General features: G+C 43.7%; 1 protein-coding gene across 8 annotated transcripts in view; it reads left to right on the top strand.

The window, feature by feature from the left end:
- kif13a (kinesin family member 13A) overlaps window positions 1–21,809 on the top strand; it is a 408,670-nt gene that overhangs the window by 279,684 nt on the left and 107,177 nt on the right. For all 8 annotated transcript variants that reach the window (XM_072509684.1, XM_072509681.1, XM_072509683.1 and 5 more), the window contains exons 11-16: window positions 776–988; window positions 2,949–3,059; window positions 8,334–8,468; window positions 11,151–11,281; window positions 13,979–14,065; window positions 18,362–18,537. In XM_072509684.1, the coding sequence (XP_072365785.1) occupies window positions 776–988; window positions 2,949–3,059; window positions 8,334–8,468; window positions 11,151–11,281; window positions 13,979–14,065; window positions 18,362–18,537 (853 nt within the window). The remainder of the gene's footprint in view (window positions 1–775; window positions 989–2,948; window positions 3,060–8,333; window positions 8,469–11,150; window positions 11,282–13,978; window positions 14,066–18,361; window positions 18,538–21,809) is intronic.

Raw genomic sequence — 21,809 nt, 5'->3', positions numbered from 1 at the left:
GTGGGGCGTGAAGAGCTGTAGTCGAGGTAGCTGTGAGAGTTGGTGGGTTTGTAAGGGATATTAGTGAATAGCCAATCCCCAGAAATTGAAATAGAAAGGTCAAGGAAGGGAAGGGAAGTATACTTCTATTTAGCATGGCTGTAAATGGATCAGCTTAAAGAAAGCGATAATTGTTTTTTCTTTCGGAAGCGAAGGCAATGAAGAAAATAGGGTCATGGTCTGGTTTTATAGGCATCATACGTAAGCTGTGACTTCACTAGCCTTAATTGCACTTGATAAGAAAAGCATTGAATCTTCCTGGTGTCTTGGACAAAATTTCTCCTTCCATCCACACCTCCAAAAACAGATCATCTATTTATTAATTCATTTGCTGTTTGACGGATCATGCTGCACACAAATCGACAGCTGCACTGATCTACACAGCAACAATGACAACATTTCATTAATTCTTTGGTTGTACATCCTCAGGATGTGATGAGGTGTTACATCAATGCAAAATTTTTGAAATAAATGAGTCGTACGAGTTAAAGGGCCCATGTTTAGAGTTGCAATTAACAGTGTATTGTTGCAATAATTGCAACTATTTAACAACTGTTCCATAATGGGGTATTCTGACTTTTGAAATATTATGCCTAATACCAAAATATTACATTTTGTTTAAAACTAAAATATGCGCTAATTTTGCAATCATTTTAGTTCCAAACAAATAGCATGCAGCTGTGCATAGTCACCATTCGCAGTACCTCTGTATATTGACATTGAATTTTTGAACTAGGACAACTTGGGAGGAAACAGTAAAACTGCTATGATAGCAACAATTAGCCCAGCTGGGGACAACTACGAAGAAACACTTTCCACACTGAGGTACGCTGACCGGGCAAAGCGCATAGTAAACCATGCTGTGGTTAATGAAGATCCGAATGCCAAGATCATCCGAGAGCTGCGCGAGGAAGTGGAAAAACTTAAGGAGCAACTCAGTCAGGCTGAGGTAAGGAGGTAAATGAGAAGGTAATTGAGCGAAACTGGAAAGTAACGTGTTTGACGGAATTTTTCCTTCTAAGCGCTGGACCAGGCGGGAAAACTTGCGTGCAGTTCGCCGGCCTCACAGCCGACATTTCTCTCCATATTCTACAGCACTTAGAAAAAAAAAAATGCTGGAGGCGTGTCTGATGCCATCGTGCTGGTGGGCAGGGTCTGAACGCTCTATCTCCGGGGAAAAAAACTTAAGAACCCCTCCCCTCCCCCCACGGATACGGAGATACCCCCCATGTACACAACGACCCCGTCCCAATGAAGGCACCCATAGGAACGCTGCCCCCCACCGGCACTGCCCCCTGGCACTGCTCCCTTGAAGCTTGCTTCATTTAGAATTGCAAATATAGTTAGATGTTTATTGTATGTAATTGTATCTTTCAACACCTTAACTTCTTACTTTAGTTTTAATGTACATGATAAAAAGGTTATTAATGAACACAGGTCTGTGCTGTTCTACTACGTAATTACTCTCTGGAGTCAGTCTCCCTTCACCATAGATGGTCCATTAATATTGCATCAGGGATAGGAAGAGAAATCATGGGCCCTGATGCTGCTCCAGTTTCTGTGCTCCTTATTAACCCCTCACTCCCATAATGCTCGACAGCTTCTACTGAGTGCTTTTGATGCGCTTTTGAGCCTGTGGAATAGAACTGCACCACAGAAGGAGGTCATTCAGTCCATTGAGTCTATGCCAGTTCTTTTGAAGAAACATCCAATCAGTCCTATCACAACTTCTCCCCGGCCCCTGTAATCCCCCAACATACCTGCTCTTTCCCTATATATTTCATTTTAAACACCCCAAGTGACCATTCTTTATGTGTGAATCTCGACATTGAGTGACAGTGGTTTGTAATGGTATGATCAGTTGAACCAAATCAGGAGTCTACCTATGATACGGGCTTTGCCAAGGATAATCCCAAATTAATTTCTTCATAGCCGTTAATGACTAGAATGGTTCTGGGGTGAGGTATTTTAGCTTCAAGGTTAGGCTAGAGAAGCTTCTCTTTGAGCAAAGTAGATTGAGAAGCGATTTTATAATGGTGTACAAGATTATAACAGGTTTAGATAAAGTAGGCAAAAAAAATATGTTCCCATTAGCTGATGGTACATGGACTCCGTTTTGGATAAGAGATGTTTGGGAAATGCGTGAACTAACTTTTTCCCTCAGCTCGTGGAAATGTCCGGGAACTCTTCGGGGCCGGGCCACAGAATCCCCATGACCGGCGCTAATCGCACCACGCAGCCCCGACGCTGGCACGAGATTCTCCGCAGAGAGGCCTGCCGATTCTCAGCCCGGGATGGGCTGAGCGGCCATCGTAAAAAAGCCGAGACCCGCCAGTGCCGTCCACACCTGCTCTCATCCGGCGGGAACTCGGCGTGGAAGGGTCGGGGGGCCTCCGATGTGGCCTGGCCCGCAATCGGGGCCCAAAGATTGGCAGGCCGGCCTCTCTGGCTGGTGGCCTCCTTTCTTCTGCGCCAGCTCCTGTAGTCCTGTGCATGTTGTGTCGGGGCCGGCATGTTGAAGGAAGCCACTGCGCATGCGCTCATTGGCGCCGGTGCCACCACGTATGCGTGGATCCCGCGGCGCCCATTTGATGCTGTGATCAGCAGCTGTAGGGGCCAGAATTGCTGATCCTGAACGCGACGGAGTTTTCAACAGCGTCAACACTTAGCCTCAGGATCACAGAATCCCGCCCAGTGTCTCTCAAAGTGGTAAAGCAGAGGTGATCAATGATTTCAAAAGGAAATTGTGTGTGGCTGGTGTGTATGTATGTATGTGGTGTGTGTGTGTATAAGGTAGAGATGTATGTTTGGAACATGCTGTCTAAGGAACCTTGGTGAGTTCCTACACAGGTTCAATTGCACGTTTATTCAACTCCGAGAGTAATGGTCTGTTTTTATTTCTTCTTTAGGCAATGAAAGCTCCTGAGCTCAAGGAGAAATTAGAGGAATCTGAAAAACTCATTAAAGATCTGACTGTCACCTGGGAGGAGAAATTAAGGAAAACAGAAGAAATTGCACAGGTTTGTCAAAGTGTGGCAAAGAGTCATCCAGACTGGAAACATTAGCTCCCTTCTCTCTCCACAGATGCTGTCAGACCTGCTGAGATTATCCAGTATTTCTTGCTTTTGTGCACAGGTTTGTCAGTGGGAGGAAGTTGATATAAGGGACTGGCTGCCTTATTGTTTTACTCTTGGTACTGATTTTAGAATAAAAATGATTTTCATATCAACCTTCCCATGCTTGCTGCCAGTGTACCATTATTAGTGTTTACTTTTTAAACAGAACAGGTTTGAATTTTGTACGCCATTAAATTCCTTCAGTTTTTTCCCCCCCAGAGGGCAGGTGACATCTGCGCATGCACACTGTCCCATGCTTGTGTGGAGAAAGTGAACGACGTCACTCTGCCATGCCCGGCTGAAAGTACAGCTTTGCGCATGCGTGAATGACATTGGCAAGTAAAGTGAAGTAATTTTACATTGCAGTTTGGTGGGCGGCACGGTGGCGCAGTGGTTAACACTACTGCCTCACGGCGCTGAGGACCCAGGTTCGAACCCGGCTCCGGGTCGCTGTCATGTGGAGTTTGCACATTCTTCCTGTGCATGCGTGGGTCTCACCCCCAAAACCCAAAAATGTGCAGGGTAGGTGGATTGACCACACTAAATTGCCCCTTAATAGGGAAAAAAAGAATTGGACACTTTAAATTTGTAAAAATGTTTTAAAATACATTGCAGTTAGGCAATATATATCTCTGGCTATTATATTCTTTGTGTGCAGCCATAACCATAGAATTGCCTCAATGTCATTGGCAATTGGATGGTAAGATAATTGTCACTAATCTGGGGCGCAATTCTCCGACCCCACACCGGATCGGAGAATCGGCGGGGGCCGGCATGAATCCCGCACCCGCCGTGTCCCGAATTCTCCGCCACCGGAGATTCAGCGGGGGCGGGAATCGCGCCGCGCCGGTTGGCGAAAATCCCCCGGCGTTTCTCCGGTTCGCGATGGGCCGAAGTCCCGCCGCTGTCAACCCACGCCAGCCGGCGTGGATTGAACCACCTTTCGAACGGCGGGACAATGCGGCGTGGGCGGGCTCCGGGGTCCTGGGGGTGGGGGGGGGGGGGGGCGGGGGCGATCTGGCCCCGGGGGGTGCCCCCACGGTGGCTTGGCCCGCGATCGGGGCCCACCGATCCGCGGGCGGGCCTGTGCCGTGGGGGCACTCTTTTCCTTCCGCCTTCGCCATGGTCTCCACTATGGCGGAGGCGGAAGAGACCTCCTCCACTGCACATGCGCGGGGATGCTGTGAGCGGCCGCTGACGCTCCCGCGCATGCGCCGCGCGGCAAAGTCATTTCCGCGCCAGCTGGCGGGGCACCAAAAGCCTTTCCCGCCAGCTGGCGGGGCGGAAATCAGTCCGGCGAGCGCCTAGCCCCTTAAGGTGAGGGCTCGGCCCCCCAAGATTGTCAGTTATTAAATCAAGACAGCGCCATTACTGATCACGTACTGCTTGTGTATATATATTTATATATATATAAACCTCTGCAGTTTGTGATAAGTAAAAGTTCTTCCTCCATTCGATAACTCGGATAATCTGTCATATTTACACCTTTAATTATAGTTACTGTTACACTTTAGAGTAATATATGAATTTGAGAGTCACGCTTTGAAAAGAGCTCATGTTACAACCCATTAACAGTTAATGCAATGTGACCTTGGCCAAATTTGCAACTACATAAAATATTCCATCCATAAATTCATCATGTGAAATACTTACTGAGAATAGGCAGAGTTTATGATTTATCAATGCATTCAGGATCATGTTGTGTTTACAAGCTTGCGGGTTAAAACAAAAACAGGGCAGTAGCAAGTATTGTCCACGTTAAATTATTAAAATGTGCTTAGATTTAAGTAAAAGTAATATATATGTCTGAATGTTTCCATCGATTAATTTGGCATTTATTGTTTAACATTGGTTAAGTGTCATATAAATTAAGTCAACCCCAATTATTTTACAAAATATCAGACGGAAACCAATTTTGAATTATCAAGAACCATTTTCATTATTATAAGGAAATCAAGGGGAGAAAACAAAGCCATGCTTATTTGTGCGGCACCATTTTTGATCCTGTCCACTGTGCACTCTGTGTCACTGCTATGATGTCAGGGAGCAACAGAATCGACTGCATGTGCCCAGCGCTGGCTGCAGTGTTGGCAGCAAACACAGCCTTTCGATAAAACCATCCTGAGGACATGTGCAACAACGGCTGAAGGCTGCACGGTGTAATGGGGGCATTACATGTTGGTCCACTCTAAGACTGTACCACCGAGAATGATTTGCCCTGTATTAACTAATAAATCCATAGCTTTACATTAGATTAATTAATGAATTTAATATACCATAATAGTAATTACAAAGTAATAGATTTAGAAACAAAAGCAGGAATTTGTTTCAAGAAATTGACAATTTCAAGTGCAGAAATAAATTACATTCTCAAACTGGCTTGTCAGCTTGGACTGTTGGTAACATTACTTTTTGAGAAAGAGGGCTAGCAGATACATATATTCTCTCCCCTTTCAGCATGGGGCATAGTGGTTGGCTTCACATCTCGTGTTATAGTGGAAAAGTTTAGTTTTCATTTAACTGCGCTGTTGGAAATTCACTATTCTTTTCTGTGCATTTACAGATGAGTTCAACTTAGTTCAATGCTTTCCAGTTATGAAATTTTGGCCTGGGTTTTGTAGGCCAAACTGTGTTCACCACTATTACTCTTCTCTTCTGAAACTAACACGAACTTTTGGAGTGCGCACATGTGCATTCAATCCTGGAAACACAGAAGTTGTCGGTGATTCTATGTTTCCTGTAGGGTGCACTGATAAAAATACTCAACCCGCAAATAGAAATCACTGAATTGATGAGAACATGCCCTTATGCTAATAGTTTCATTATAAATACCCTTGAAAAGACACAATTTGTTAAATGAGGTTTTAATGTACTGTGTTCATAGCTACTGCTGAAAATCTAATTGTAGAATGTTAAATTTCTCCATTAAGATAAATTCCACATTTTTTAAATCATTCTTTTTACGGGTGATATTTCAACATATATCATAATCCAAGTATATGTTCCAATAATCTATTTCGCTCTCTATCAAATTTAAAGTGAAGGATAAACAGTGCACTTTGCTTCCTGGCTTGCTGTCATAGAATCATAGAATGTACAGTGCAGAAGGAGGCCATTCGGCCCATCGAGTCTGCACAGCCCTTACAAAGAGCACCCTACTCAAGCCCATGTCTCTACCCTATCCCCGTAACCCTCACTTAATAATTTTGGACACTATGGCCGATTTAGCATGGCCAATCCACCAAGGGAGGAAACCCACGCAGACACGGGGAGACAGTGACCCAAGCTGGGAATCGAACCTGGGACCCTGGAGCTGTGATGCAACTGTGCTAACCACTATGCTACCGTGCTGCCCAGTGTCTGTGAGAATACATCAATATGATTAGCAGCTTACCTGCTTGATGATATCACTTGTTGTATGCCTGGAGCTTCCGCTAGATTTTATCTGGCACTAAGCCAATGTCAGGAAAGGGGACTGCTAGATTAGATTTTCATGTGCAGCTTTCTTCAAGGTCAGTGATGAGTGCCATTGCTTCATAGCAGACTTCAATTTAAGGGCCATAAGCTTGAATTATCTGCTGTGAAAATTGATAGGATGACTAACTGTTTAATGAATGTTTCATTTATGCTACAAATCTAAATCAGCTAGAGTTGGGGATCAGCATTATCCTTTCTTGTAAAGAGGCTGGGAGAATTGTTGCAAATTCGTTTTTAAATTGCACTGGAAAATAAGTTCGAGTTTATTCGGAGTTCAAAGCGAAGATCAACAATTTTATTTGCAATTGTTTGGAAACAGCCTTTGATTGTATTTTGAAGACATTCATTTGGTTCAGAATTATTTTATAATCTGATTACCCATACATTCTATAACATTTGATTAATGCTGAACGGAGTTAGATTTGTTGCACAGTATGACCATTGTATATAATTCAAAATCAACATGAAGAGAAATGGATTAATTTTACAAATGTATCGCCTAGAAAATAAAATTGAATTTAGCAAGCATTTTCTAAGCAGCCTGCGCATTGCTGTTGCACAAGAAGGCTCCCTTTGTTGAAGTATATAGCTTTTTAAATTAGGAGCTGTGGTCAGGTTTTCAAGTAATATTTAATGCAAGCCATTGTGTGGAACTGACTGGATATTGTTAATCTGAATGATGCAACTATTTTTAGTTCAAGCACCATTAATTAAGATAAACCTGACTTGATTAATGGACCTGTACAATGTTTCTGCTGTAACTAAACAATTCTATTCTCATAGCTTTTTAAATCAACATTCAGACTTGGACTGATACATGATGAGCAACATTTGCGCCACACAAGTGCCAGGCAGTGACCATCTCCAGCAAGATAGAATCCATCTCCCCTTGACATTAAGTGGCATTACCATTGCTAAATCCCCCAGGATCAACATCCTGAGGGTTATCATTGACAAGAAACTGAACTGGACCGGCCATATAAATACTGCGGCTACAAGAGCTTGTCAGAGGCTGGGGATTCTGACAGTAACTCGCTTCCTGACTCCCTAAAGCCTGACCACATCTGCAAGGCACAAGTCAGTAATGTGATGGTATTCTCTTCACTTGCCTGGATGAGTGCAGCTCCAACAACATTCAAGAAGCTTGACACCATCCAAGACAAAGTAGCCCGCTTGATTGCACCCCCTCCCCCGCCCATCCACCACCTTTAATATTGACTCTCTCCACCATCGATGCACAATGTCAGCAGTGTGTACCATCTACAAGCTGCATTGCAGCATCTCACCAGGATCCTTCGACAGCACCTTCCAATCCTGCAACCTCTATGACCTAAAAGGACAAGGGCAGCAGGTTCCTGAGGACACCACCATCTGAAAGTTCCGCTCAAAGGTACACGCCATTGTGACTTGGAAATATAACGCAGTTCCTTCACTGTCGCTGGGAACTCCCTCCCTAACAGCACCATGGGTGCACCTACACCATATGGTCTGTAGCGGATCAAGAAAATAGCTCACCACCACCTTCCAAAGGCAATTGGGGATTGGCTACAAATGCTGACATAGCCAGTGACACCCAGACCTCGTGAAAGAATAGATGTATCAAGTGATAGAAATGCAGATGTTTGCTTTGAATCGTCAGGGCAAAGCTTTATCATTCTAATTTTGGAGTTAATCTGTTCCATTTTATTGTTTTGCTTGTAGGATAGGCAAAAGCAACTCGAGAGTATGGGTATTTCTCTGGAGTCCTCTGGCATCAAGGTTGGCGATGACAAATGCTTTTTGGTCAACCTGAATGCTGACCCTGCGCTCAATGAATTACTTGTCTATTACTTGAAGGTGAGCACTTGTACCAGATAATCGCAGTTGACAGCAAATGCCATGTGTTAGCTTGGTAAGTGTCATCTCCAAGAGTGCTATGTTAACCTAATTCCGAGTTAGCTGCAGATTGACACCGCAAAACAGAACAAAATTTGGATGATCTGTTTTCTTCATCTCAGCAGAGGAATAGGAAATATCACACCAGTCACTGCTTACTCAACCAGCCTGTGAAGGTGTTCATCCTATATGGAGGATACAAGATCTTACTCCGCATCTGACCAGACTTATGAATGGGTGATGTTGGCATTGGGTAACTGAAAATGTGATATTGGCATTGGGCAAATGAAAATGTTGTTGTCCCATTCTGCAACATCCAACTACCCTCACTGAAGATCACAAAAAAACTTTGAATAGTGGACCTAAGGCATATGTGAGCACCGTGTGCTGCACCTGTTAGAAACAGTAGTACCTTTTATGAGAGAATACGTGATGTGTGTTGCTCAATAAAAACAAAAATAAATTGTGTGTATATATGTTTATCTATACATGGAAAATACTCTCAAGCAAGAAAATAGGCATATGTAAAGTACAATAAAAGAATTTTAGGGGCTGGTTTAGCTCCTTTGGCTGAACCCCCGCCCCATCCCGCATACCGGCTGAGATTATTCATGAAAGCGCCAGCTTCTCAACCTTGCCCCTCGCCTCAGGGTTAAATCACAACCAGTCAGCTCTCCCCCTCAAAGGGGAAAGCCACCCGTGGTCATCTGGGACTAGGGTGACTTTTACCTTTATTTACTTCAGTAGAACATCCATAATCTTGAAAGTGGATAAGACCAAAGTTTAGAAAATACCCATGGCTGATTATTTGTGCCCAAAAAATTAAGATCAGTTTCAGCTCCACTGATCGCCAGGGTTTGAGTCTTCAACCTCAGCATAAATCTGCAATTAGGCCCCACACCTGTCGATATTGGCCATGTATACCTTGTAAGGTCAGGACTTAAGAATCCACCAAGGGCGGCATGGTGGCACAGTGGTTAGCACTGCTGCCTCAACGGCACTGAGGACCCGGGTTCGATCCCGGCCCCGGGTCACTGTCCGTGTGGAGTTTGCACATTCTCCTCATGTCTGCGTGGTTCTTTCTCACTCCCACAACCCAAAGGTATGCAGGGTAGTTGGATTGGACACAATAAATTAGAAAATCTTAATTAGAAAAAAAATTCCATAAATTTGCAGCAGAGTAACAGGCCATTTGGCCCACATGGTCTATACGTGTGTTTATGTTGTACAAAAACATTTTCCCAGTAAGCTACTTCAAAACCTTTCAGCATACCTTTCTATGTTTTCTGCCATCATGCACTTTTTAGCTTCCCATTAGATGCATCTGTCCTGTTCACCTCAGCCAGTTCATGTGGCAGCAGGTTTCAAACCATGCAGTGAATAAATATGTTTCTCCTGAATTCCCGACTGGATGACTGAAAATAGTCATTATCTTTATAGAAAAGAAAGTTATGACCCCTAGTTTTGACCTCCCCAACATCGTCATGGTTCAATGGCTAACACTCTAGTCTCTGAGTCGAAAGTCAAGTCCCACTCCGAAGACTTTAGGACACAGTCGAAATTGATGCTCCAGTTAAGTACAGAAGAAGCACAGCACCCATCAGAGGTGCGATATTTCAATTCACTGATAGTCCTGTGGTTGCAATTCGATCCCTTACCAGCATGGGTATGGTGGGCTGAATGGCCATCTCCTTTGCCGCAATTATTCTATGATTTATCCCTGTGTCAAATGAGTCTCCATTCTAAAGACAGGTATATGCAAATGATAGATGGAAGAATTGACATTCAAAAGCTGGAAGTCTTTTGTGGCCCCAACAAGCCAGAATGTGCTGAGTGGGTAAATGTCTCCAGAAACTATAAAATTAGTATCTAGTCTTTGACAAATTGACAGTTTCACTGCTCTAAGATATCTCTCCCTCCAACCTTTCTTGGTAAGCTATTTCAGAAATGAACACCCTCTCAGTGAAGCCATGCTATGCTCTATTCCAAACCAAATGTGGGGTATAAAGCAGGGAAAAGACTTGTGCTTGTGCGCAGTTGATAGGACTCCACATGTTAAAGTGAGATCTGCATGTAATCCGCTACCCTACCTCGTGTCAGTGAGGTTTGGTGTTTATATATAGTGTGATTGCACTCCACTTTGCTAACTCTTCACTATTTCTACTTTTATATTGAGTTTGAGCAGAATTATTGCTGGATTATTTTCTCTGCTATCCATCTCCTGCCTCTACTAATAGGAAGGGTGACCCATAATCTTTTCTATAGTGTGTACATTTTAAGGATTCCTCTCCCTTTCTCCCAGTAATTTCTATTCTCTGCAACCTGGTGAAAGCAATTTTTGCCGCCTTGAAGTATAAGTTATTCAAGGTACTGTTTCAATTTATGTAGCTGTTTTCTGTAATATTTTGTACTGTATTTTGTAATTGCCACACCTCTGGCTTTAAATTGTTTCTTGGCTGTATAGTTTGATTGGAAAAAGATTAAACATTTGGCAAGACACATTAGTGTTTATAGCATGTGTGGGAATACTGATGATTCAGGCTGGGTTACTGGAGTGGTGTACAGTGCACTTTGCATGCATCCTGTGAATATTTATAGCCAAGTGTCAGATGCTGACCTTTAAGCTTCTGATATTCTCAATAGGATCACACCAGAGTCGGTGCAGATGAATCTCAGGACATTCAGCTGTGCGGAATTGGCATCCAGCCCGAGCACTGTGTCATTGACATTACAGCAGAAGGGGATGTTACTCTCAGCCCAATTGAAAATGCCAGGTAATCAGTCTATACTAAAACTATCAGTCATAGGCACCCTCCGGCACAATAACTCAGTTTACTGTTTCAACATAGTTCTTGATCAAGATTAAATAAAGCCCTCAATAGTACAACTGCATATGATCTATGAAAGGGAGACAATCTGACCAGATAAAAAAATAAAATTGTTGGAAATACACAGCAGGTCTATTGGTATGAGAAAAGTGCAAGCTCAGATTATCATTTCATTTGTACACTATTCAAAGAGTCAGGCAGACAACGAATAGCCTGCCTTTCTCTTCAGATGCTGACCAAATATATTCCATAATTCTATTTGCCGGCCTGTAGTTTTTATTTCTTAATGTTTTGTTTCTTTAGTATTTTCTTCTATATTGGATTATATTGTTGACATTAAAATTTAGTTTGCGCACTTAATTATGTCTGTTCAGCTTAATGTTTGTTTGGTCTCTGACTAATAATTGCTGAGGGGAGCCTGGACCTTAAAGGAATGATTTACTTTGCCATAGTGCCCATTCAGGTAGAATGCTTTAGTGAATGTTTCCATCTGCTAATCGTCATTACCCAATAAAATTGGATGTCACTGAGCATTTTTATTCCCATCCATTGGTTTACCCTGCCTTAATCAGAAAATGTGGCCTTTTCAGTGACCTGCACCAGGTTCAGGCTCACTCAAGAAAGATTGGAGTTCAGTTTCTAGTTAAATTAATTTAAGCCTTTCTGCTTTAATCCTTAACACTAACACTGTATAGCAGAATATGAAAATTAGACTCGTCCATCGGTACAGATGAGGGGGTGGGATTTGTCGAGGCTGGGATGTAAGAGATGTTGTGATACTCTGTTAAAACTGAAGATTGTAACAATTCCAAGTATATCCGAGTTTGCAGGATGCTATTAGAAGAAGTGGCTCATGGAATAATGTTTCGGTTCGAGTTTAGTGCCTTGCTCTAATGAACTGGCTGAGTAATCAATCCATTACTTGCATTTCTGCTAGTGCTGCATTGATGCTGTCTAGATCATGGGATGTAATTTGAGAATTTGATCATTTCAAGTACAAACCTTTATTGGAAATATGCCAACGTTTGTACGATCTGTCTTCTGATTTTTATCCTTCAGGAGTAGCTTGCTTCGGTAATCATTGATGCGCCTTTCAGCAAATATGCTGTCATGAAATTTGTAACTTGGTTACATATATTCAAAAATACACATTAAGTTTGTCTTAACGGGCGGCATGGTGGCACAGTGGTTAGCACGGCTGCATCACACCGCCGAGGACCCGAGTTCGATCCCGGGTCACTGTCCGTGTGGAGTTTACACATTCTCCCCCTGTCTGCATGGGTCTCACCCCCGCAACCCAAAAGATGTGCAGGGTAGGTAGATCGTGTACTTAACATTTTTTTAAAAATAAGTTTGTCTTAACTGCTTCATGCAGTGTCTATTTTACTGGATAAGTGAGGGTAGAAGCCAAAGTTGTCCAAGTCTGCCGATTTTAATTTGTTCTTTAGGCTATGCCCTAATTACAGTAGATTGTTTAAACAGATGACAAACAGGGTGGCACGGAAATTTCTACACAGGGTCCCATCCTTAACTGTGAAATTATGAAGAGGACGAAGTAGGAGCTAAGCCCACCCCCAAACACAAGGGAAGAGGCACTCAAGATATTCATTCCCTTAAGTTATTCTTGTGCACTCCTTATTGACGAGCTGAAGTTTATCAAGGATGAGGAGAGATAATCTGTTCCTGTACACATAGAATCTCTTAAAATGCTCCATGTATTGAATTCTGTTGTCCCTGTTTCTCATCCCTAATGCATTTTATTAACCTATTTTTTTTCAATTTGATCTTTTTGCAGGTAATTTGTGAAATATGGAGATGTTGCAAGGCACAATGTTATCTGTCTGCATCTATAGATGTGAAATGGCTGGTTTACCAGTTGTAGGGTGACTATGACCTTTATAAGGCATGGGACCAGAAACAAGTGCAGTCAGACCTCCAGCTTGTAACCCAAGTACTGGATTTCTAATCTTAATAACTAAATAAAGAAGTGCTCTTTTTTAAAAGAAGAGAAGGTTGAGATATCACATGACATCCTAATTAAATTTAACTTGTATGACAAATCCTCTGATATGATCAACTGAAGCTCACCATCTCTAGTTATCCAGGTTATGGACTTATAGAATCTACTTTAGTCCTATTTCCCACATTACATTAACTCAACTGCATTTATTATGTGAGGCATGCAAATCTTAATTCACTTGCTGGATGTGATTATCATGTCATTTATCCTTTTCCGAGTTAATAGCCTGGTTTTGAAGAATTGCTATGCTTTTTTTCCAGTGCTTTAATAACGTGAGATGTCTTTCCTCCCCTCTCTTCGTTTCATTTAATGTCACCCTTGGAGGTAGAATAATTAGGTTACAACACTCCTGATCTGTATCCATAAACAAATTTGCCACCTCAGTGATTGTAATAACAGGCAGCTTAGACCTTATTCAAGCTTCATAATTGTGGTTTCACCTGATGTGTTTGACTGCTCTGAAAATACCAAAGCAATATCAAAATTATGACTGAAATAGATGATTTGTATCAGTCCACTCATCAAATCTGTTTGTTTTGGCATATCATAAGACAGCGGGATAGTGAATGTCAGAGAGTGAACCCTGATTTTCAAATGATAGGCGATTAAACTTTATTTTTCAGAACCTGCTTGAATGGTGCTGTGTTATATGCTCCAAACTCCCTCTGGCATGGGGACAGAATTCTCTGGGGAAATAACCACTTCTTTAGGTAAATAACCACTTCTTTAGGTAAATGTTTGCTTTTATTTGAGTGTTTAATACACTTCTTTAGTTAAGTGGTTTTCTGGTTCAAATGTTCACTTTATCTCGTGTTTTTCATAGATCATTTGTAAAATTCATTCTCTGCTTCTCTCACTCTTCTCTTTATCCTGTTTGTTTTTGTTTCACTTGCCCTGTCTCTCATTGTTCCTGTACCGTCATTACACATATCTCTCCTTGCTGTCTTCCCTCTGCCGATGTCCTCTTGAAATAACTATTATATATCTATATATATTAAAATGTTTGTTAAATTGCACACATTTCTCTTTTTGTATTTAGTAAGGATCGATTGGGGAGCTGTTGTGGCAGCTGTACCTTAGGAAAACTTTTTTAGTGTAATGTAATTCGGAAGAAAATTAAAATGTTGGAAAAGGGTGTGACAAATCATTTATGGGGCGAAATTCTCCGTTCAAGAGACTATGGGCTGGATTCTCCTTCCTGCCGTGCCAGATTTCTGGTTCAGTACGCCGGTGGGATGCTCCGTTTCACCGGCTGGTCAATGGGGTTTCCCATTGTGAGGCAGCCCCTCGCCATTGGGAAATCCCCGGGCTGCTGGCAAAACGGAGCATATGTTCTCCCTCCAGAGCTGAATTGCATGGGATTTGTGCTAATTTATGCATGGGGAGGATTGCCTGGCCGCCATTTTGAGCGGGTGGTCTGATAGCGAAGACTCGCAGCTGGCCCCCCCAATCGCAATTCAGTCCCCCACACCTGGATTTTCTGGGTCCCCTTACCTCCCCTTTACCACTGTTGGAGGTGACCTGACACTCCCCCTAGAGAGACCCCCTAAATAAAGAGACCCCCCCCCCCCCATCCAGAGACTATCAAAATAAAGAGACCATGCTCAGACAGTCCCCCAGAAAAGAAATCCCGGTCTGGAATCCTCCCAACGTGTCAGTTCATGGAAAGAGAAACCAGCCAGAAATCCTCTCAGATCCTTGAGCTGCAAGCCATTCTTTCATTTCCCTTAATAGACTGTGATTGACATCTTCCACACACACAGCTATCAGCTTTGCCTCATTCAACTTCCTTCACGGTTGAGTAACTCTGAAGTTTGTAAACATCAAACTACTTCAAAGAGAATTAAGTGCTTTCCCATCACCTCCCTTCACTCCCGCGTAGTTTTGAAGTGGTCAGCTGGAAATTGACAGCACTTAATTCTTTTTGAAATGGGCCAGGAATAGTCAATCAAAGTTTGATGTTTATAAAAATTGCCGTTAGAGCACTTTAGAGTTACTCAACCGTGAAGAAAGTTGAATGAAGCAAAGCTGATAGCTGTGTGTGTGCGGAAGCTGCCAATCACAGCCTTGTACGGGAAATGAATGAATGACTTGCGTCTCAAGGATCTGAGATGGTTTTAACCCAGTTGACTGATTTTCTCTTTCCAGGAATTGACAGGTGCTGCTTCCTGTGTCTGGGACAGTAGGTGTATTGCCAGGTGAGTGTTACAACAGTATTTTTTTCACTGCCTCTGTCTGGACTGCTCCCTAGCTTCCAGAAATGGGACTTTTTTCTGGGGGGGGGCTTCTAGACAGGGGTCACTTTTCTGAGGCGCTTCCAGGCAGGGGGCTCTTTTCTGGGGGTGGGGGGGGGTGCTGCCTGCCAAGAGTCGCTTTTCTGAGGGGGGGGAGCTTCCTTTCCTGACATTGGTCTCTTTTCTGGGGGGCTGCCTGACGGATCTCTTTTTCTGGGGGGCTGCCTGACAGATCTCTTTTCTAGATGGTCCATGGGGGAGGCTCCTTATTTTGGTGGTCTTGGAGGGAGGTCTCATTACTTAGGGGGTCTCTGAGGAGTGTCTATTTAGGCCGTCTGTGTGGGTTCTCCTTATTTAGGATGATCCTGGAGGGTATCTCCTTATTTAAGGGGTCTCTGGGGAGGGGAATCGGGTGGGATGTCCAGGTTTTGCAATGTGTGGGAGGGTGGACTTCAGATGGACTTTGGGGGCAACTCCCTTAAAGAGTTATCCCCTTGGTCCACGCAAGGCCCACCACGTCCAGGTCCCGCTTGCCTGTAGTAATTCTCGCCCACGCGATTTACGGCCCAGAGGACCGGAAAGTCACAAGGGACCGGAGAACACGGCACCCGGCCCGCTAAGTGCACGGACGCAAATCTCGTTCTCGATGTCGGGAAGGGGGGTGAGCTTCAGGAATGGGCACCAATGCTGGATTCTCTGCCTCGCCAAAAACCCCGCTACCGGAGGTGGAGAATTTCACCCGTAGGGGAGTATCAACTGGAAAGGAATGAAATCCAGCTGCGAGGAGGAAGAAAATTAATGTGGTTTGGTGTAGATGGTACACTCAATGCTAGATAAACTTTGCAGTAAAGGTTTATTCGTACCGTCCTGAAATATTGCAACAATCTTCAGTGTATCTTTTTTTTCAAAGACCTTTGTTGAAGGTTGTTCTTCCATCGAAGAGATTTTGGTTCAAATCCAACTTAGACTGATGTGAACATTAGAATTGGAGTGGGCATTTGGTCCTCTCAAGCCCATTCAGCATTCAGTTCAAAAATGGCTGACCTGCACCTCAAATCCATTTACCCCTTTTTCAGTCAAATCTCTCAATAATCTCATCTAATAAAGATTATAGCGTTAAAAAACTAATTTGATCCAGTGAAGGTATGAATTCCACAGTTCCATTATTCTTTGTGCTTCTCCATTACATTCCTGAATGGTCTAGCTTCAATTTTAACACTGTGCCCCTTATTCAGGATCCCTCCCAGAGAAAGTAAATTCTCCTATCAACTTTATCAAATCTGTTCATTATTTTAGCACTTCTGAACACTCCTCCACCTTTTAAACTCCAGGAAATACAGCCCAGGTTTATAAAACCTGTCTTCAAAATGTAATCCTTTAAGCCCCAGTATCATTCCTGTATACCTGCGCTGTGCTCTTTCGAGGCCACATTATCTTTCTTATTCCTTCTTTGGTGCTCCGAATCGCACGTGGTGCTCCAAATGGGATCTGATTATGGCCCTGTGCAATTGGAGCATAATTGTTTCCTCTTTGTGCCTCTTGAGATTATAGCTAACATTCCTCTAACGTTTCTATAGCTGTAGATGGACTTTTGGTGATTTGTTTACCATGAGACCCAAATCCCGTTGTTCCTCCGTAGGTCCTAGTCTCTTATCATGAAGAACATATTTCAATTTGTCTTTCTTTATTTTAGCGTGGGTGATCTCATTATTCTTCACATTGAACTCCATATCCTACGGTTTTGCTCATTCACTTAATTTGTTTATGTCCTTTTGTAACTTCCTATTCCTATCTCACAACTTCCCAACTCAATGTCATCTGCAAACTTTGATAAATGGCTTTCTTCAGTCATCCAAATCATTGAGATATACATATAATAGTGAAAAGCTGAGGCCCAAGAGAACCTCCTTGGTGAGCACCACTTGTCACATTGTCTTTATCACCACTCCATGGGTAGAATTTAAACCAGTCTTCAGGAGAGGGCTGGGAGGTGGTGGAGCGAAACAATCACAATGATGACAAGAGCCTTCCTGCCCCGAGGCCAGTTGATGCCCTTAACTGGCCGATTAAAGGCCGCTTAAGAGTCTAATTTCGCCCAGCAACCAGCAGTGGTTGGGGGCAATGGCGTTCCTTTTGTGGGGAGATTACCCAGCAAAAACTGGTGGCCCCTTGCTTATGGGGCGAGGGACTGTCTGAGCGAGCACCGTGTGGCCCATGGAGGACCCCCTCACAGTGATCAGGGCTAGCCCCCCTCAAAACACACCTCCAACCCCAAACAATAACACCCTCCTTTCTGCACTTCCTTCCCCCATCAAAATGAGTTCAATTAGATTAGTCAGACGTGATGTGTACTATCTGCCTGCTCAAGCCGTCCAATGTGAAATAAATTTAGGCATTTTCAACTTATTTCAGATTGGACAGCAGCTCACATTATCAAATTGATTATAATTCAGCAATTTCAAGCTATAAAATTGTCAGCAATTGGAAATAGTGGTGTAGAATTAGTGCTGTTCAGGAACTTTGGCACGGTAGTGAAAAAGGAGGTAACCTATTTTGAGAATGCTTAAATTTAACGTTGGATGTGGGAGTGTTCCACAACTTAGTTGCCATTATCCTGGCTAGTAAGTGAAACTTTACCATAAATGGAAGAACAAAAAGTTCTAGGAGAATCCAGATGTGGGTTTCCTGGTTAACCAAGCATTTGATGTATCACTACATAAATATCAATGAAGCTGTAATTTCTTTTCAACCAACTTTGTTTTTGGTAAATAGAATTAACCTACCTATGAGGAAGAGGAGAGACAAATTAAAAGAATATGAGAGTGAAGCAAATCGAGAAAGTGGCACGGACCAGGACGTGGAGACAGCAAGTGAAGCTTCATCTGAACCAGACTATAATTATGAATTTGCACAGATGGAAGTCATGATGAAAGCTCTCAGCACTAATGGTGAGCAGCAGATTCTGAGGCAAACTCTCAATCTCCAGAATGGTGATGGCGTAAAGACCACATTCCACTGCCCCCCCCCCCCCCCCCCCACCCCATTGATCACTATCGGGGGCCCTTCTTAAGCATCATTTTCAAGACCCTATCTGAGAAATATGCTGCTTTCTGTGCCTCTGGTATTCCTTTCAGATATAGTTTTCTGCCACAGGTTTCCCCAAGGTTCGTGAGGCATCGTAGAATATCCCACCCAGTCATAGGTAATTATCAAGTCTGGGTCTTGTTCATAATATTAAAATTAGGCTGACTCCAGATATACACCATCCGCCAAATGAACCACTAGAGTGTAATTCTCATGCCGAGAGAGATCTCGGTTTACCATCACATCTGAAAGTGCAGAAATCCCTCATTACTGCACTGGACTATCGGCCTGGATTATATGCTCCAGCCCCTACAGTGGGACTTAACTCTCAACCTTCTGACTCTGAGATGAGAGTACTACCACTGAACCATGGCTATCATATTGAAGTAATTATTTTAAACTGCCCTTGTTTCTTCTGGAATCTATAGAAACAAATGCTGTTGTACTTATTGCACATCCGACTACTGGACCTGGAGGTATAATTTGAAGACTAGCCTTCCAAATATGGCGACTTATGACTCAGCAGTATAGTAAGGAAAATGTGTAATTTCTTTAAAATGTCTGTGGAATTTATAATTATTTTTAAAGATGTTTGAAAAAGACTTTTACGAGTTTACATCCATTGTAATGGGAGCAATTGTAATTTTCTTGAATAATAAGAAATACTGATCCATATGATCTGGTGACCCTTGATCTGACAGAAGTATCAACAGGAAGGATTTCATAGAATTTACAGAAGGAGGCCATTTGGCCCATCAAGTCTGCACCAGCTCCTGGAAAGAGCACACTACCCAAGCCCACATCCCCACCCCATCCCCATAACCCAGCAACCCCACCCAACACTAAGGGGAATTTTGGACATTAAGGGCAATTTAGCATGGCCAATCCACCTAACCTGCACATCTTTGGACTGTGGGGGGAAACCGGAGCACCCGGAGGAAACCCACGCAGACACTGGGAGAACGTGCAGACTCCACACAGATATTGACCCAAGCCAGGAATCGAACCTGGGACCCTGAAGCTGTGAAGCAATTGTGCTAACCACTATGCTACCGTGCACATCATGGCCCACCTGCCATGACCTACTCCTTTAAATTATATCTTTTGGAAGATACTTAAAGAAAATAATATCAATTAATCTTCTTCCCTGGTCCTCGTTAGTGCAGAATATAGCCCTTACAAACTATAGACCACAAAATATAGACCTTACAAACCATAAGTGATAAAAATAGTCAATACGTATCCGACTACAGATAAAATCAACCACTTCCACTTCCCCCACATCACTTTTGAATCCTGATGTCACTTCAAGAGCTCCAAACTCCCAAGCTAGAACGCCCCTCTCTGTCTCACTCTTTCTCGCCCTCTTTTATCTCCCGGCTCCATTCTCAGTCTTGCTCTTTCTCGCACTCTTTCAATTACCCTGCTCTGCTCTCAATATCGCTCTTTCAGTTAGCATACAGGTGGAGGCACAAAGAGAAAACAGACAGATGGACAGGAACACCGAATTCATTTGAGGGCAAATTCACAAAGCTCCTCACGAGTAGGTCAGTTTTCTGTTAGGCAGTAAGAAGAAAAATAGCATTCCAGGAGCTCTTAAGGAAGTGAAGTTCGAACAAACTAAAAGGGAATCAATCCCAAAAAGTGGTGCAACGAGCACAGACGTGTAAAAAGGCTGAGAGCTGACTTCCGGTGGCGGGCATGGAGAAATAGGTCGCACATTTGATAGCTCCTGCCTGTGACGGACCTTTGGACCTTCTCTCTCCCCCCCCCCCCTGTTTTTTCCGGATTTTATGGGATAAATCGGTGAAGAGTGAGACAGTGAGGAGAAATCCTCCTCCAGTGTATGGAGAGTTGGACTAGAAGTGGCCGTGTGAGAAGACACAGCCTGACAAGGAAGACGCGAGTGGAGCTGGCAACGCGGGAAAGCATGGCGGAGAGCAAAGGCCGCGGGGAGATGGCACAGTGGTTGACGGAGCAGCTGGTGAAGTTTTTCGAAGATTGCTTCGCAAAGCTGGAGAAGGACACGCCAGACCCGATCAAGGCTTCGATTGATCAAGTTGTGCAGAATCAAGAGACCCGCGAAAGAGAGATCCAGGAGGTGGAGAAAAAGGTGTCCGAGCACGAGGAATACATAGCCGTGCTGGAGACCAAGATGGAGATGATGAACGACCGCCAGAAAAGAATGCAGGAGAAGCTGGAGGACGTGGAGAACAGATCCAGGAGGCAGAATCTTAGAATTGTCGGCCTCCAAGAAGGCAGTGAGGGATCAGATGCGAGGGCTTGTGTGACGGACATGTTGGAGAAGTTGATGGGGGCTGAGGCATTCCCTCGGCCCCTGGAAGTGGATAGAGCGCACAGAGCCCTCGCGAAGAAGCCCCGAGCGAACGAGCCGCCGAGGGTCATGGTGATACACTTTCACCGATTCCTGGACAAGGAACACGTTCTGCGGTGGGCCAAGAAGGAACGGAGCAGCAAGTGAGATAATTGTGAGCTGCGCATTTATCAGGACCTGGGCGCGGATTTGGCCAAGAGGTGAGCTGGGCTTAATCGGGCCAAAACGGCCCTCTTTAAGAAGGGGGTGAAGTTCGGGATGTTGTAGCCAGCCCGTCTGTGGGTCATACATGAGGAACGGAACTTCTACTTTGAAACACCAGACGAAGTATGGACTTTTTTTTTTAAAGAAAAAAGGCTGGGGGCGATCGAAAAGACACTGAATGTCTTTGAGAGTACTGTGGTGGCGATTTGTTGTGCTGGGCTGTATAAGTAGTGTTAAGTGTAATAAGGGGCTGTTTTGATGGCTAAAGTTAACTTTGTCTTGCAGGGATATCGTGTCAGACAAGGTACGTAATAATGAGTGGGAAGCTGTAGGGGGTACGGGTGGTACTCGTGAACATATACGGTCCGAATTGGGACGATATGGAATTTATGAGGCGGGTGTTAGGTAAGATCCCAGACTTAGAGTCACATAACCTGATTATGGGAGGAGATTTTAACACCGTCATTGATCCGGTATTGGACCGGTCACAATCCAGGACAAGAAGGAGGCCGGCCACGGCATAGGAATTGAAGGGGTTTATGGAACAGGTGGGGAGAGAAGACCCATGGAGGTTTTCACGGCCAAGGGTGAAGGAGT

This window comes from Scyliorhinus torazame, chromosome 6, assembly GCF_047496885.1.
Source record: "Scyliorhinus torazame isolate Kashiwa2021f chromosome 6, sScyTor2.1, whole genome shotgun sequence".
Taxonomy (NCBI): domain Eukaryota; kingdom Metazoa; phylum Chordata; class Chondrichthyes; order Carcharhiniformes; family Scyliorhinidae; genus Scyliorhinus; species Scyliorhinus torazame.
This window is presented reverse-complemented; position numbering and strand designations above follow the sequence as displayed.